General features: G+C 47.7%; 1 protein-coding gene across 1 annotated transcript; it reads left to right on the top strand.

Moving 5' to 3' along the window:
- Nucleotides 1-447: 447 nt before the first annotated feature.
- Nucleotides 448-9010, top strand: LOC308511766 (nuclear RNA export factor 2-like; the record flags this gene model as incomplete). Its single annotated transcript, XM_081081667.1, has 16 exons — nt 448-457; nt 510-696; nt 914-1067; nt 1876-1959; nt 2069-2173; nt 2288-2368; nt 2485-2554; nt 2697-2785; nt 2901-3008; nt 3183-3292; nt 7009-7116; nt 7241-7299; nt 7404-7543; nt 7634-7676; nt 8223-8295; nt 8839-9010. The coding sequence occupies 16 exons, from the start codon at nt 448-450 to the stop codon at nt 9008-9010; spliced, it is 1593 nt and encodes a 530-aa protein (XP_080937793.1).
- Nucleotides 9011-15904: the final 6894 nt, after the last annotated feature.

The following is a 15904-nucleotide window of genomic DNA, read 5'->3' as shown; positions in this document are numbered from 1 at the left end:
CTGGGCAAAGAGAAAGCTCACCCTGGGTATTTCAAATAGAATATTGTTGGGGGCAAGGCACAATGGAGGAGGACAGTGTAGGAGGCTGGCCCCTTGGTTCCACCTGATAGTAAAGCTTGTACTACACTGGCAAAGGAAGCACAGCCTTCCTCATGTATGGCTGGTGTCCAGTCTAACCCATGAATGTATACACCTCTGTTCTTTATAAATCCTGCTCCATTTTTTAAAAAGGTTCAACAGTTACCTCCTTTTCCTCCCCTATCTCCTTCTCTCCCTGCTCTTGCTCCTCCTTCCTCATTCTGAACCATTTCTCCTCTGATAGCACCATCTGTCAGATAAGGCTCTCCTATCTGGACGGGCAGAGGTGTTTCCTATCTGAGGTTTGTGGGATTGCTCTCTTAGGGCAGGTTGGCACTTAGTTGCCCTGTCATGGTGTTAGCCTAAGACATGGTACATGGTAAGTGGGCACAAATATGTCTCTAAAGTTGTATTTTTGTTCCTTCTTTCAGAAGTCAATGATGATGGTAGTTGGGCTTCACCTCAAGGAAGTGAGAAAGGTTGGAGTACTTTGCTTGGTAATTTTGGAAACACGACCGGTCCTTATCAATATGGTGGATATGAGCTTCAGCCTCCAAACCTCCTGAAGGATGATGGAAACGTGGAGATAAGGAAAGTCCAGAGGTACCAAAACAGACAGTAAGTGACCAGGCAGCCTGGTTTGCATGTAGCATCCCATAGGACTATGCAACTATTTCACTGTCCATGGTTTTCCTTTTCTTCTCTCATTGGAAAACTGAAGAATGTTAGAAGTGAAATCATGGTTGAGCAATCCTAATTGTAGTCCTGGTGCCAGAGATGAAGGATGCATACAAGACTTTCTTAGCATTCATGGCCACCCTTTTCTTCCCCCCAGCAGCACTCCCTATAGAAGAGGACAGGACAGGAGGAGCGTGCAATGGTATAAAAAAGACTGTCTGCGTGTTACTCTCTGCAATAATGAAACACATCTCAGGAGTGAAATGGAGAACATACAAGATCAAACCCTGGGGAGTTGGTTCAAGGTCACAGTGAGTGTCCTGAAAAAAATGTATGACATGTGCAGAAGAGAAAGGTCAGGTGGACTGTGTTGGTCTCACGTAGAGACGCTCGGTACTTTTCTGGGAACAGTTTACAATTTGTCCTTTTTATTACTTAACCATTTAAGGGCAAACTCAGAGAAGCAATATAAGGAAACAGGCTGACTATATGATAAACAGAGGGGGCTGTCTAAAAGGAAAGGTGGAATTACTGTCAAGGAAATGGAGTAAGTCCACACTAGATATCTCAGTTTGACTCAAGCTGGATATGGGAGATGGGGGCTCGAGTCTCTGGAAAACTTCTCAGAGGGGCAAGCAGTGTCCTAGACAGGATCTCCTGGAACTTTATAAAAGGAAGAAAATGTCTAACACCTTAAGTTGTTTATGGGGAGGAGAGCTTCAAATGGAGAGATAATAGCCCAGCCCATGTGCTCAGTGGTTGAGCATCGACCTCTGAACCAAGAAGTCGTGGTTTGATTTGGGTCAGGGCACATGCCTCAGTTGTGGGCTCGGTCCCCAATGTGGGGCATGCAGGAGGCAGCCAGTCAGTGATTCTCATCATTAGTGTTTCTGTCTCTCTCTCCCTTTCTCTCGGAAATCAATAAAAGTATACTTTAAAAAATAAATGGAGACATAATGGATTTAAGAACTCCATATTTTGCACAAGAAATCATGCCAGGGCCCCCTCTTTAAAAGCCGTAAAGCTCAGTAGAAGGTAGGAAAAAAACACTGTGTTGGGTCTGTTCTCCAGCCTTCTTTCATGTTGTTCCTTTTGTCTCCATGCCCTTTTCGCCCTTAGGTTCCCTATGGAAGAAAGTATGACAGGACATGGCTAATGAGTTCAATCCAGAGCCATTGCAGTGTCCCCTTCACTCCAGTGGATGTAAGAGGATGGTGAAGCCAGATGAGGGGGACACAGCATAGGGGGAGAAACCCGGTTCAGCTAGGGCCTTTGGCTTCTAACACTATGGTTGTTGCTTCAATCCCTATAGTTTCACCATGTGCAAAACAAGGCCCGGTTCTTTGTCCAGGATGCTCATGCTGCCTCTGCATTGAAGGATGTCAGCAACAAGATTTATGATGAGGAGAACCAAAAGGTATGTGTCAAGGTCTTTATCTGTCCTTAGTCCCTGTGCAAGAGGACAGGCAGAGCTGGTCACTTTCTGTAGGACAAGGATTTGTGGCACTAACCAATCCTCTTCTTCCTGCAGATAGCTATCTTTGTCAATACTTCTGCTGTACCCTTCTCTGTGCGGGATAAATTGGAGCCAGAAATAATGGAACAGCTAAAGGTAATGCAGACTCAACGGTACATGTTTGCCCTCAGATCCTCCCCTGTTCCTCCTCCAGCCCCAATTTCCCTGTCACCACCACAGCCTCAGAGTTCTCTCTCCATCTCACTCTGTAGCTGACCATGTACAAACGATATGATGCTTCTCAGAAAGCTCTTGATCTCCAGTTGCTCCGTTATGACCCAGGTATGTCTGACAGCAGTAATTCTAGGGCACTTAAGGGCAGAGGGTTCTGCCGGGGAGGAAGACTTAGGGATGGTAACAAGGAGGTTTTGGTGCTGGCCCTGGACCTCTCTCAGCCTTATTTCCTACTCTTGGTTTCCTGAAGACTTGGTGAGATGTGATGTTGATATAATCCTGAATAGAAGAAACTGCATGGCTGCCACTCTGCAGATCATTGAAAAGGATTTCCCTGAGGTGAGGCCTTAGACCCAGTGCTGGTGTTATGGTAGGGGGTGGAACAGATGGGACAGAGGGCAGATTTGTCTCCGAGGTCCTAGATGGTAAGCATCACTCTAATTCTTCCCCAAAGCTGTTGTCCCTGACCTTGCGCAACAACAAACTGTACAAACTGGATGGCCTGTCTGATATTATACAGATGGCACCCACAGTCAAGATCCTGGACCTTTCTAAAAATGAGGTGAGAAGAGGAACAGATCAAAGTTGGGTTGAGAGTAGGTGATAGTGGTTATCAGAGTGATAACAAGGGTAAGGGAAGGTACCTGTGGGGAAGGGAGTGGGCTGTGGGTTCAGGGGCTGGGATGTCCCTTTTCCCTTGGACTATTTTTCAGTCCCCCCCCCCCATATTTCTCAGCTTAACTCTATCTGGGAGTTGTACAAAATCAAAGGCCTGAAACTGGAAGAGCTGTGGCTGGAAGATAACCCTTTGTGCAGCACCTTTCTAGACCATTCTGCTTATATAAGGTCAGTGTGAGCCCCTCTCATCATTCCTGGGGTCCTTTGACTCTTGGGAGCATAAAGTACCTCTGACAGTGCCATGTCACAGATGGTGGCAGCCCTGGTTCTCTGGTAGGAGTAGAAGCCCTACCTTCTCTTCTCTGTATCCCTCACCTGTGCTTAGAGGTCTTCTACCCTTCCTCTGACCTGCTCACTGGTTCTCATGGTCTGGGGTCTGGCTCCTGACTCTGCATCTAGTTTTCTCTAGCATGCCCACCAAGAATGTGCTCCAGGATACAGGGCTGCCCACTCACCAGGTCTAGGAGTGTTGAGCCCCCAGGCAGATATTGCTGATCTGGGATGAGAAACATCCTCTACCACAGGCGCATGTGAGACAGTCCTTCCTGCTTCTGAGAGGATACAGAGTATCCCTAACTATTTGGGGAAGAACTTTCTTTCCCTTGCATGCCAAGGTTCTCCACTAGAATCCCAGGTGAATGTGGGGACTTTCCTGCCCCATGCCAAAGGCCCAGGCCTCAGGTGGCTGTCATCATGACATGCATTCCTTTAGTACAATATCAAGGAGGGGCCATCCTTGGTAGACGTCAGGGTTTCCTGAATTGGGGGCCATAAGTGAGCCACACGCAGTGAGCAGAGGGCCTCTTGTAGCAATGGAAGGCAGAGGGAAGAGGGGATTGAGGAGACAGAAGGACAGCCCTGTCAGTGTCACTGGCCCTCCCTCAACATATCACATCACCTGTCTGGTCCTTCAGAGGACCCCTGAGTAACCTTAAGCAGGTAGGATTCCTCAAAAAAGGAACCAACTAAGACAGACATAGGTGCACAGGGGCCATGAGGAGGGTAGTTGGTAACTATAAGAGAGGGCCACAGACCCTTGACCCTGTGCTCAACTGGGGACTGATCCTTACTCCTTCTGGGGAAGGTCTCCTGATCCCATGGGTGGTGCGTTTCCCATGCCCAGTTCAGGTTGACAGGTGACAAAGGCTTAACCAACATCCCATGGCCCTGAGGCCAACAGGTGCATGTTTTCCATTCCTACCTGGAGACCCAGGGACATCCAGGGGCAGATGAAGGAAAGGACTGCCGCAGAGGAACCATGTCCCCTCTCTTCTCTCTTCTTTCCTGGTCCCACCTCCGCTGCCAGGGCAGAGTTTCTTTCTCTTCCCTTTACTTTTTTTTTTCTGTCTCCTTTGTCTCTATTCTTCTGTTTCTTTCCAATCTTCACTCTCCTTCTGTCTTCATCTCCTTCCTTTTCCCTCCCTCACTTCCCTCCCTACCCCAGAGTCCTGGGCCTTCTTTGGGGCATGTCTTGTTCCTGGCAGATACTGGACTCCCAGTGAGGTAGCAGAAACTTGAGCCCCCATCACTTTGCCTCTTCTCTCTGGAGCCATCAGTGGTGGCCTAGAGGAAGGGAAAGGAGGCAGGGAGGGGGAAGAAACCCTGGAGCCTGGGATCCAAATGCTGTGTCTTGTGGCACTGGAGAAGGAGTAACCAGGAAAATAGAGAGGGAGAAAGAGAGAGAGGGAAAAGTGCTGGGGTCCAACCCCAGCGGGTCCAGGGGTCCCCAAAGGTGTGGACGGAGTCGGCGAAGAAGGAGTGACACGGAGACAGCGTTCAGTTGATCAGCAGCCTAGCCAGGATCTCCAGCCAAGTTCTGGTCTGGATCTCCAGCGAAGTTCTGGTTAGGATCTCCAGCCAGGTTCGGTGTCCATGGTCTCTTGCTAGGTTCTCCAGCCAGGTTCTCCAGGTTCTCCAGCCAGGTTCTCCAGCCAGGTTCTGTAGCCATGTTCCCTCGCTAGGTTCTCCAGCCAGGTTCTGTAGCCATGTTCCCTCGCTAGGTTCTCCAGCCAGGTTCTGTCCAGGTTCTCCAGCCAGGTTCAGTCACCAGGTTCTAGTCAGGTTCTCTTGCCAATTTCTGTAGTCAGGTTCAGTCCAGGATCTTTTGCTATGTTCTCTCGCTAGGTTCTGTCTCTGTCCAGGATCTTTTGCCATGTTCTCTCCAGCGAAGTTCTTCTGTCCCTAGAGAACGTTCTGTGTAGGTTCTGTGCCTAGGTTCTGTCTCTCTCGGTTCTGTCTTCTTACATCTGTATTTATACCAGTTGATTCCAATCCTATCAATCTCTATTTCAAAGGTTAGGGCGTTTCTTATCTCCATTCCAGGGAGTAAAGATTATGTAGCTTAAGCATGATTGTTCGTAGTTAAAGTGATTAATTACCCACCTGGCACTTAGTTAAGAGGTTTTATTCCCTCCCTAACTTCAGGGGAAAATCCCTCCCTGGGGAAACAACCTTTCTCAGAGACCTTGGTTAAAACACATAGTGCCTAGAAGGTGAGCAAACATATTAAGAACAGTATGCCATATATGCCAGGTCCCTTGAAACAGCAAGCATGGACCAGCTCCCGGCAGAAAAGGTGAGGAAGGGAAGAAGTTAGAGCAGTAATATGAATATGAAGGTGTGGAGAGAGATGAAGAGACTGTGTGTTTCAGAGATTCCATATGGTATATGGTTAGTGCTCAACAGGGAAGTGGTCCGAGAAGCTTTGAAATCAGAGACTGATGAGAGCAAAGGGAGTTGCTGGGTAGGCAGAACACCTGTCTCTGTTCATGCCATCAGTGTTTTTAGTAAATGGAAGCATTCTAACCCAAACTATCAACCACTTCTTTCTATTTTTGGATTTGGACAGCGTCATCAGGAAATGTTTCCCCAACTTGTTACGCTTGGTAAGTGCCTACATTCATCATTTCTCTTGCTATTAATGACCTCCACACCTTCTCTCAAGCCCTTTCTATCTTCTCTGTATTAGATGTTTGCACCAGACCATTACCACTTGGGGGACATAGACTTTTGAAAAATACATGAATATGATCTCTGTGAAAATGTATATACATAGAGAGAGGGAAGGAGAGTCAGTAAAAGAAAGGAGGGAGGGAAAGAAAGAGAAACAGCACACAAAAACACACATACACAAGTTGCATAAAACAATAGAGACTTCCAGGACGTTATGATGCAGACACCCATTGGAATCTTGCCCATAGCTCTTTCACTCTTTTAAAAATATATTATTATTGTTCTTAGAGAGGAAAGGAGAGGAAGAGAGAGATAGAAACACCAGTGATGAGAGAGAATCATTGATCGCTGCCTCCTGCACACCCCACACTGGGGATCAAGCTGGAAACCGGGCATATGCACCGAACAAGAATCGAACTGTGACCACCTGGTTCGTAGGTTGACTCTCAACCACTGAGCCATGCCAGCTGGGCAGGCTCTTTCACTCTTGACCTCCAACCTTCACCGTCTCCTGGCCACATCCTTTCTTTTAATCACCCAAGACCACCTCCCTGGTCTGTACTGCTAACTTATCTTCCCTTCTCCAGGATGGACATTATTTATATCCACCAATTGACATTGACATTGACAGCCGCTACTTAGTAAAGCCCTTAAAGGTGAGAAAGAAAGATCAAAATTTGGGCTATTGTAAGGGAGGCTTTATCAGCCACATGGTCTCAAATATCTTTGATTCTAGGAAAGCTATAATGGATCTGATGGTCTGAAGAATCAAGTCCTGCATTTTCTGCATCAGTAAGTACCCCGGAAACCACCAGGAATGTGGAGGGCTAGGACAGTCCAGTCCATTCAAGCACAGGTTTGCCCTAAGAATTTTCAAGTCACCCTTGAGGTCCAGTCCGTAGAGGTAGACTGTCTTCATTGTCCCCTCACAGATATTACTTGATCTATGACTTTGGAGACAGATGGAGTCTCCTCAGTGCTTATCACGATGAGGCCTGCTTCTCTCTGACTATTCCCTACATTCCAGACAACCCAGCCCCGTGAGTATCAAAGCTCAAACTCTTTTTCTGGGGGCGGGGGGTGTCTCCCCAGCAGAAACCAGTCTGCTCATGGAAACACCCCTACTGGCCAGATCTCCACATCCTATTCTTCTTTTTCTCCTAGAAGCCGCTTGTTTGAGTACCTCAGGGATAATGAGTATATGAAGAACTTCCAGGACCCCAGTGCGTGTGGGATGGGGAAGATTGGGCAGGGAAAGGGGGCATGAAGGGTCAGTCATAGGCCCCAGGGAGTGGCAACCCTGACCTCTGCTGTCCTTCCCTCACAGACCTGCGTTTTCAGCTGCTGAGACATACAAAATATGACATTGTGAGCACCCTCTGTGTGTTGCCCAAAACTCAGCATGACCTCAACTCCTTTATCGTGCACATATGGTTCCAGTCGGAGAGCATCCTCTTCCTCCCCCAGGTAGGCCCAGAAAGGCACAGGTGGGTGACAGGTGTAGATCAAGCATGTCAAACTCATGGCTGGCTGAGCAACTGCACTCCTCCCTTTCAGGAAAGCCTGTTCTTCTTTCGTGTCCATGGGGTATTCAAGGAAGGTGAGTGTGTGGAATGTCCTCCCCAGATGCCCCACTGATACCTCCCCCTGGCTGGACTCCCTCTCAGAACTCTCCCAGCTTCCCAGATCCCTTCCCTTTTATTACTGTCTTGTGTGTGTTTGGCCTCCAGTCTGTCCCCAAACCATTCTGGTCTGACCTGTGTCCATGTCTGTCAGTCCCATACAGCTGGGGCTTTGGGTACACAGGTGTGGGGTTTGATGGCTGTCATTCCAGATCCTGATTGTGAGAACATGGGCCTTTTACCTAACCAAATGCAGCTAATAATACTCACCTCTTGGGTAGCCGCAAAAAATGAATCAAATGAGCTTGTGAAACGGTTGTTCCATGGTCTCCCATATAGTCAGGTCTTTGTCAATGGGAGCAGATTGCTCCTGTTGTTGCCATCCCCATTCCAGATGCCCAGACTCCCAGTGAATAGTTGTCCCCTTGGACATGAGTATGGAGTCCTATGCTGACTGGGGAACACTGTCTGAGAGTGTAAAGCATTGGCGACTCCAAGGTGGGTGTTGATGTTTGTTGTTGAAGGGGAAGGACAGTCTCAGGATTCTGTGTGTGCCTTCACCCGGACCTGCATTGCTACCCCTGCTAACAATTCCAGGTGAGTACTGTGCTCTGGGTGGGAACATGCAGCCCAACCTGGGCTCAGGGCTGTGGGAGTGTGGCAGTACATGACCTTGGGGCTTTCTCAGTATTGTGGGAAGCTAAAAGGTATAACTAAGGAACAGTCCTCCATGGGGGTCAAGAGTATGAGCTCTGGAGTTAGAACACTGAAAATGTTTCAGGTTTCTTTCAGGTCTGTTCATGACCCCAAAACTCACTAGACTTATTTCTTAGTGAAATTGCATTACCTCTCTCTGACACTGTCTTCCTCTGAAAATGGGATTAGACTACCCTCTCCCTTGAGCTATTATATAGAGTAAATGCAATGGGGTTAGGGGTACAAAGCTAGTGAAGCTTGTTGACAATCTCTCCAAGGGTAGGTTCAGTGGGAGTGGCAGAGCTACCAGGCAAGATATCTGGGGAGCAGATACAGGGGGGTATGGGAGGAATCTGGTTGCTGAGTGGTAGTGGAAGCAGGATCATTGTTGAGGGTGTGGGATTGTCTGTCCATCAGTTGTCTGAAAGTCCATTTTTCCTCCAGCCTATGTATCATAAATGATGAATTGTTGGTGGGGGATGTCACCCCCAACGAGACTCAGAATGCATTTCCCACCCAAGTGCCCATACCTTCCTTCAGTACTGGGCCCACCCTCTCTCAGGAGCAGCAAAAAATGGAACAAGTCTCCTCCACCCCATCTGGGATGAGCTTCTAGTAGTCTCAGAAGTGAGTGATGGGTGTTCATGGGGATAGGAGGGAGCTGGGAGGATTGCATAGTGGGAACTTAACAGTAATTATTTTAGATCTTCCCTTTTTTTAAACAAAAGTTCACATGTGAAAAAACCTTAATTTTATGCTAGTACATTGCAATATTTAGTAAAACCCAGTTTTCCTACTGTATACACTGTTTTGATATTTTTTTATTAGCACCAATGTAGTTTCCTTTAAGTATATGTTAAGCTACCAAAGATCTATATATTAAGCAGTTGAATTCCAGTAGTCCATAAGCTATTATCTATAATAATAAAAGTGTAATATGCTAATTAGACCAGATGTCCTTCCGAACAAAGCCACGGCTGCAAGGGAAGCCTTGGCCCCAGGTACCTGCCTGTGGCTGAAGGGAAGCCGAGGTCCCAGGTGCCAGAGAGAAGCTGGTGCTGGCAGCTGGGGGAAAGAAGGCCTACTCTTGCATGAATTTCGTGCATTGGGCCTCTAGTCCTATATAATAAAAGGCTAATATGCAAATTATCCCCTCGGGAGTTCAACTGACTGGGAATTTGACCTCTTGTTATGACATACATTGACCACCAGGGGGTGGCGCAAAAAGAAGGAAGGCCCGGGCCAGCCTTCGGCAGCCCGGGGAAGGCAGGCCCCAATAGGCCCTGATTGTCAGCCAGGCCTAGGGACCCTACCTCTGCACGAATTTCATGCACCTGGCCTCCAATTGATAATTATTTGTCTTTTCACTGCCTTTTCAGCATTACATGAGTGCCACCTAGTCTTTCTGGTGCATACATCTTGGTAAATTTGGAGGCTTCTTTCTGTGGCAAGATATAGCAGTGACATTGTGAGGTCAAAGTCTCTCCACTTGGTCCTAAGGGAGGTCATCTGTCCTCCCCCACCATCAGCTCTTTTAGTACAATGATGAGATGACACACAAACTTAAAGTTCTTTCCTCATTAAAAAGTGAAGTCTGAGAATACTATATAATAAAGAGGTAATATGCAAACTGACCATCACTCCAACACACAAGACAGCCACCCCCATGTGGACACAAGATGGCCACCACAAGATGGCCTGCAGGGGAGGCAGTTGGGGGGAACCAGGCTAGCAGGGGAGGGCAGTTGGGGGGGACCAGGCCTGCAGAAGGAGGGCAGTTGTGGGGGGACCCAGGCCTGCAGGGGAGGGCAGTTGGGGGGGGAACCAGGCCTGCAGGGGAGGACAGTTGGGGGCGACCAGGCCTGCAGGGGAGGGCAGTTGGGGGGAGCCAGGCCAGCAGGGGAGGGCAGTTGGGAGGACCAGGCCGGCAGGGGAGGACAGTTGGGGGGACCAGGCCTGCAGGGGAGGGCAGTTGGGGGGGACCCCGGCCTCCAGGGGAGGGCAGTTGGGGGGGCCAGGCCAGCAGGGGAGGGCAGTTGGGGGCGACCAAGATGGCAGGGAAGGGCAGTTGGGGGCGACCAGGCTGTCAAGGGATGGCAGTTGGGGGTGACCAGGCCTGCAGGGGAGGACAGTAGGGGCAATTGGGCCGGCTGTGGAGCAGTTAGGCATCGATCAGGCTGGCAGGGGATTGGTTAGGGGATGATCAGGCTGGCAGGCAGAAGTGGTTAGAGGCAATCAGGCAGGCAGGCAGGTGAGCGGTTGGGAGCTAGTAGTCCTGGATTGTGGGAGGGATCCCAGATTGGAGAGGGTGCAGGCTAGGCTGAGGGACACACACCCCCATGCATGAATTTAATGCACTGGGCCTCTAGTTTAGATATAAAAAGAAATGGGTCCCAGGCTTTTAGCAAGGTCAAGTGGACAGAAGTCAGGTGGCCTGGGGATAAATCTTAGTGGCCTTTGCTCTGCTGTCTTCCCAATGCTCTCTCTTGACTTTCTCTAGATGAAGAGCAAGATCCCAGAGGAGGCCTTCATGCAGTGACCTAGGATCTTGTAAACAAAGCCCAGGAAATGAGCCCTTAGGTGCTCTCATTTTCATCCTCATCGTATTTGTTATATCTCTCTTGCAACCTGAGGCCACATCCATGACTAAGGTTGAAGCCAGACTAACCAGGAATCCAAAGTTCACCTTGAAGCTTGCCAATTGTTCTGTACTTTTCCCACTCAAGATCCTTGTTTATTTTCATATTAAAGAGTTACATTGCAAATTGTATGTTTTGTGTCTCGGGTTGCTCTTCCCCTGTCCCAACCATGAGCCAACAGGGCCAAGACCAGAAGGTCCAGTCTTCCCCTTCATTCATGGCAGTCTCTAGCATTTATATCAGGCCTTCACAGTGCTTGAAAATTATGGAGTAGGAACTGCATTCCTGGACTACCTTAAAATCCAAGCTTTGCTCCCTGTACCCTGATAATCTCTGCACCACTTCAGAGTACTGCACAAGCTGTGATGCTCACTTCTATAAACAAACAACACCTTTATCAAGTAGAGTGCCATATTCATTGTAGTATTTATGAATTTCTTGATCATTTTACTGGTCTAAAACCATGCTAAGCTTTTTATTCACTTCTTGTCTTATATCTAAAGTTTCACTGACAAAGTTTAGAGAGTTGTGTACCTAACCCTATTTCCCCCCTCTGTTGTTTTTTTAACTTTTTTATTTTGAAATATTCATTGATTTACCAGAAGTTTTAAAAATTGTGCGGGGAGGTCATTTATACCCTCCACCATCTTGCAGCAATCACATCTTGCATTACTATAGCACTATATCAAAACAGGAAATGGCTCTTGGTACAGTCCACAGAGCTTACTGAGATTTTACCAGTTTTATATGCACTTATTTCCATGCACTTTTACCAGCCATGTGGATTCTAAAACTCTCACCACAAACAAGATACAAACTGTTCCATCACCACAACTTTCCCTTGTGCTACCCATCATACCAGAACAAGCTTCTCTCTGGCCCCATATCTTAACCTCTTTCAAACACTTGTAATTTTTTAAATGTCATATAAATGGAATCTTCTAGTGTGCAACCTTTGGAATGGGTTTCTTTCACTCAGCATGATTCCCCTGAGAACCATCCAAGTTAAGTGTATCGATAGTCTGTTCCTTTTTATTGCAGAGTAGTATGCCATGGTATGCATGTACCATGGTTTGTTTAACCATTCACCTGTTGAAGGCCATCTGGGCTATTTTCACTTTGTAACTATCCTATATAATAAAGAGGTAATATGCAAATTGACCCTCACTCCCTCATGCCATCACAAGATGGCTGCACCCACAGTGGAAGCGGGGTTCCTGTAACGAGCCATAATGAGCAAGCAGCGGGGACCTGAGGCTGTGTGGCACCGGGGCCGGGGACCTGAGCTGCGCCCCCCGCCCAGTGGGGCTTGACAGGGGACCTCAGGCTATGCCCCTGGCCCAGTAGGGTTTGATGGGGGACCTCAGGTCATGCCCCCCACCTAGCAGGACTTGAAGGGGGACCTCAGGCTGTGCCCCTCCACCCTTGGCCGGGGGACCTGAGGCCGCGCCCCCAGCACAGCAGGGCTTGATAGGGGACCTCAAGCCAAGCCCCCCACCCAGTAGTGTTTGATGGGGGACCTCAGGCTGTGTGCCTCAGTGCCGTACCAAGGGACCTCAGGCCGCACCCCCCACCTGGTGGGGCTTGACGGGGGACCTGAGGCTGTGCCCCATATCCAGTGGGGCTTGACAGGGGACCTGAGGCAGCGCCCCCCCCCCCACCTGGTGGGGCTTGGCAGGGGTGGGGCCAGCTGGGCCTGGATCTCACCCAATGTGGGTGGGGCCAGCTGGGTCTGGATCTTGCGTGATTTTGAGGAGCACATGGGTGGGCGGGGACTTGACTCTGGGTCCCATAGCTTGCCCCAGACTTTGACAGGAGGAATATTTTCATATACATTTTACTAATTTTCTTTCAGCTCTGATACTTCTATTATAAAGGGCAAATAGCAATATTAAAATATTTCCTCCAATTCCCTTTTAATGTGCATGAATTTCATGCACCAGGCCACTAGTCTATATAATAAAAGCCTAAGCAATCTTTACGACAGAACAACCAGAATGACCGGTCACTATGATGTGCACTGACCACCAGGGGGCAGATGCTCAATGCAGGAGCTGCCCCCTGGTGGTCAGTGTGCTCCCACAGGAGGAGCACCACTCAGCCAGAAGCTGGGCTCAGGGCTGGCAAGTGCAGCGGTGGTGGCGGGAGCCTCTCCCGCCTCAGCAGCAGTACTAAGGAGAAGTGAGCAATGCTAAGGAGCAGTGAGCAGGTGGGTGGTAAGGAGCAAGGGGTCCTGGACTGCTAGAGGGCGCAGGCCCAGCTGAGGGACCACCCCTAGTACACGAATTTTGTCCAATAGGCCTCTAGTTATGAATAAAACTCTTAGGAGTTTTATTCATGTACAGGTTTTTGCATGAACACAAATTTTTATTTCTCTGGGCTAATTGCCTTTGTGCAATTGGTGTACAATATGGTAATTGCATGTTTAATTTTCAAAGAAATTGCCAAATTGTTTTTGCAGAGTGCCTGTACCATATTAGCAATGTAAGAGTGACTTGCTTTATCTGTCCAAAGCTTTGCCTGCATTTGGTGTGGTCCATATTTTTTTAGCCATTTTGATAGGTATAGGTGTCCTTAAGTTTTCTTTGTGTTTTTAATTTGAATTTCCATGATGGCTAAAGATGTTCAATATCTTTCCCCATAGCTATTCACCACCAGTGAATTATCAGTTCATGCTTTTTGTCCATTTTCTAATTGGATTAAGTGGCCAGATGTAGCTCTAGAGAGCTGCACTGGCTCTGGCTAACAGGCAGAATAAGAGATTCACTTTTGTCATCTGGGAGCACAGAAGTGGGGCTGAAGCAGCTTAACGTGTCTCCAATTAGGATTGATCTCGGATGTGGAACAGCACTCTTAGGTGGGGGAATCTCTGGTTTCATCTGTGGGGACCTTGATTGAGCAGAAAATGAAGGGAGATGTATGCTGGGGGGAAAACAATGGAAAGAGCAAGAAATTGGAGTGTGGGAGGGGGGAGAATATCTTCCAAGTGATGTCAGATTCATTACTCACATCATCTTTTTAGAATCCAGAAAACTATTCTCCTATACCTGTAGGTTCCAACACAATACATCCATTAGAATCCCTTCTAATGCCTGGACTTAACCAATTGAATCAGAATCTCTAGGGGTAGGTCCACTCCTCAGTATATTTACATTCCTCAGTTGATTCCAATTAGCTGCCAAAATTGAAAACCGTCTTGGTCTGCCATAACAAGATAGCACAGATGGAATGGCTTAAACAACAAATTTATTTCTCACAGTTCTGGAGACTGGAAGTCTCTAGGGCCTAGGCCAGGGGTGGGCAAACTTTTTGACTCGAGGGCCACAATGGGTTCTTAAACTGGACCGGAGGGCCGGAACAAAAGCATGGATGGAGTGTTTGTGTGAACTAATATAAATTCAAAGTAAACATCATTACATAAAAGGGTACGGTCTTTTTTTTCAATAGTTTTATTCATTTCAAATGGGCCGGATCTGGCCCGCGGGCCGTAGTTTGCCCACGGCTGGCCTAGGCAGAGATAATATCAAGAAGAAGGCTCCTAAGTGTCATGCCCAGATTTCAGGATCCCCAAAAGACCACACCAGGGAGCCAGCCAAGTCCGATGCAAAAGCAGAGAGTCTTTATTCGAACTAGTTCGGCTCCCCGACCACACTCACCGACCCAACGGCAAGCCAAGTGGGAGAGAGAGGGCTAGCCCAGTGGGAAGGAGTTTTATAGGGGGGTGGAGTAAGGGGAGGAGAGGTGACCGTGGGCCCTGCCGATTGGCCAGGCGCAAGTCGGGTCCCGCCACACAGGATGTGGTCATATGCACGGCGAGCTCAAAGATATCCTGGGTGTGGCTAGCAGAGGCCTGGGCTTCCGGGAAGAAGCCCTGCCGAGCACATGGCTGCTAGGGTAAGATGGAGGGCGTAGCCCTCGCCCTTTCACTAAGGTATGAAAAAGCTTGGCATGTTTAGGAAGCAGGTTGGATGCCAATTTGCATTAGGAGCACCTTATTGGGTAATGAGGTTAGAGTGGTAGGAGGTATCAGATCACAGAAGGCCTGTGGGCCATTATAAGGACTCTGGGTTTTGCTTTTAACAGGAAGGAGCCATTGGAATGCTTTAAGAAAAGGATATTATTATAATCTTCTTTATTAATGGTCACTCTCAATGACTTCTTTGGAGAACAGATTGAAATATAGGAACGGTAGGAGCAAGGAAATGAGTTAAGAGTCTACCACAGACATGAGTGTGAGAGGTTACAGTGGCATGGAGCAGGCTCTTACTATGGGAGGGGTGAGGGTGGTTTGAAATGAGAAATACCCTTGAAGTACTGAACTTGCTGACAAAGTTCATGCTTGTGGTGAGCAATAGAAAAGAATCAAGTGTGTCTCTTGGAATGTGGATCTTTGTTACAGGTTTAGTGTGGTTTGATTAGATGGGGAAGTGATGGGAGAACTAGGTTGTGTCAATGTCAGGAAATTGACACTTCTGTTTCGGTCATATTGCTTGTGGAGCCTTTGAAAAATCTTGGTGGGGTCACGTGGTTGGATACATAAGTCTGAAGCTGCTGAGAATATTATTGGTTACAGCAAAACCAAAACAAACAAGACACCCAACTGTACAGTTTAACAGAATATTTTAATAAAAATATAAACATAGGACACATCACAGCTCTGGATTCTGGAAGGGATACAGTCTTTTAATAATCAAATTTACTAAACTACAATTTACCTTCCATATAATGCATTCATTTTAGGTCTATAATTTGATAAATGCATTTACACATGTAGCCATTACAGTCAACATATGAAACATTGTTATGAAAACTTTTAAGATTCCTGTGAAAATTCTTCATGAAACTCATCATGTTGTTAGAGAAAAATATAT

The sequence above is a fragment of the Myotis nattereri genome (assembly GCF_964212035.1).
Source record: "Myotis nattereri genome assembly, chromosome: X".
Taxonomy (NCBI): domain Eukaryota; kingdom Metazoa; phylum Chordata; class Mammalia; order Chiroptera; family Vespertilionidae; genus Myotis; species Myotis nattereri.
Note: the sequence above shows the minus strand (reverse complement) of the source record. Positions and strands in the feature narration are given on the sequence as shown.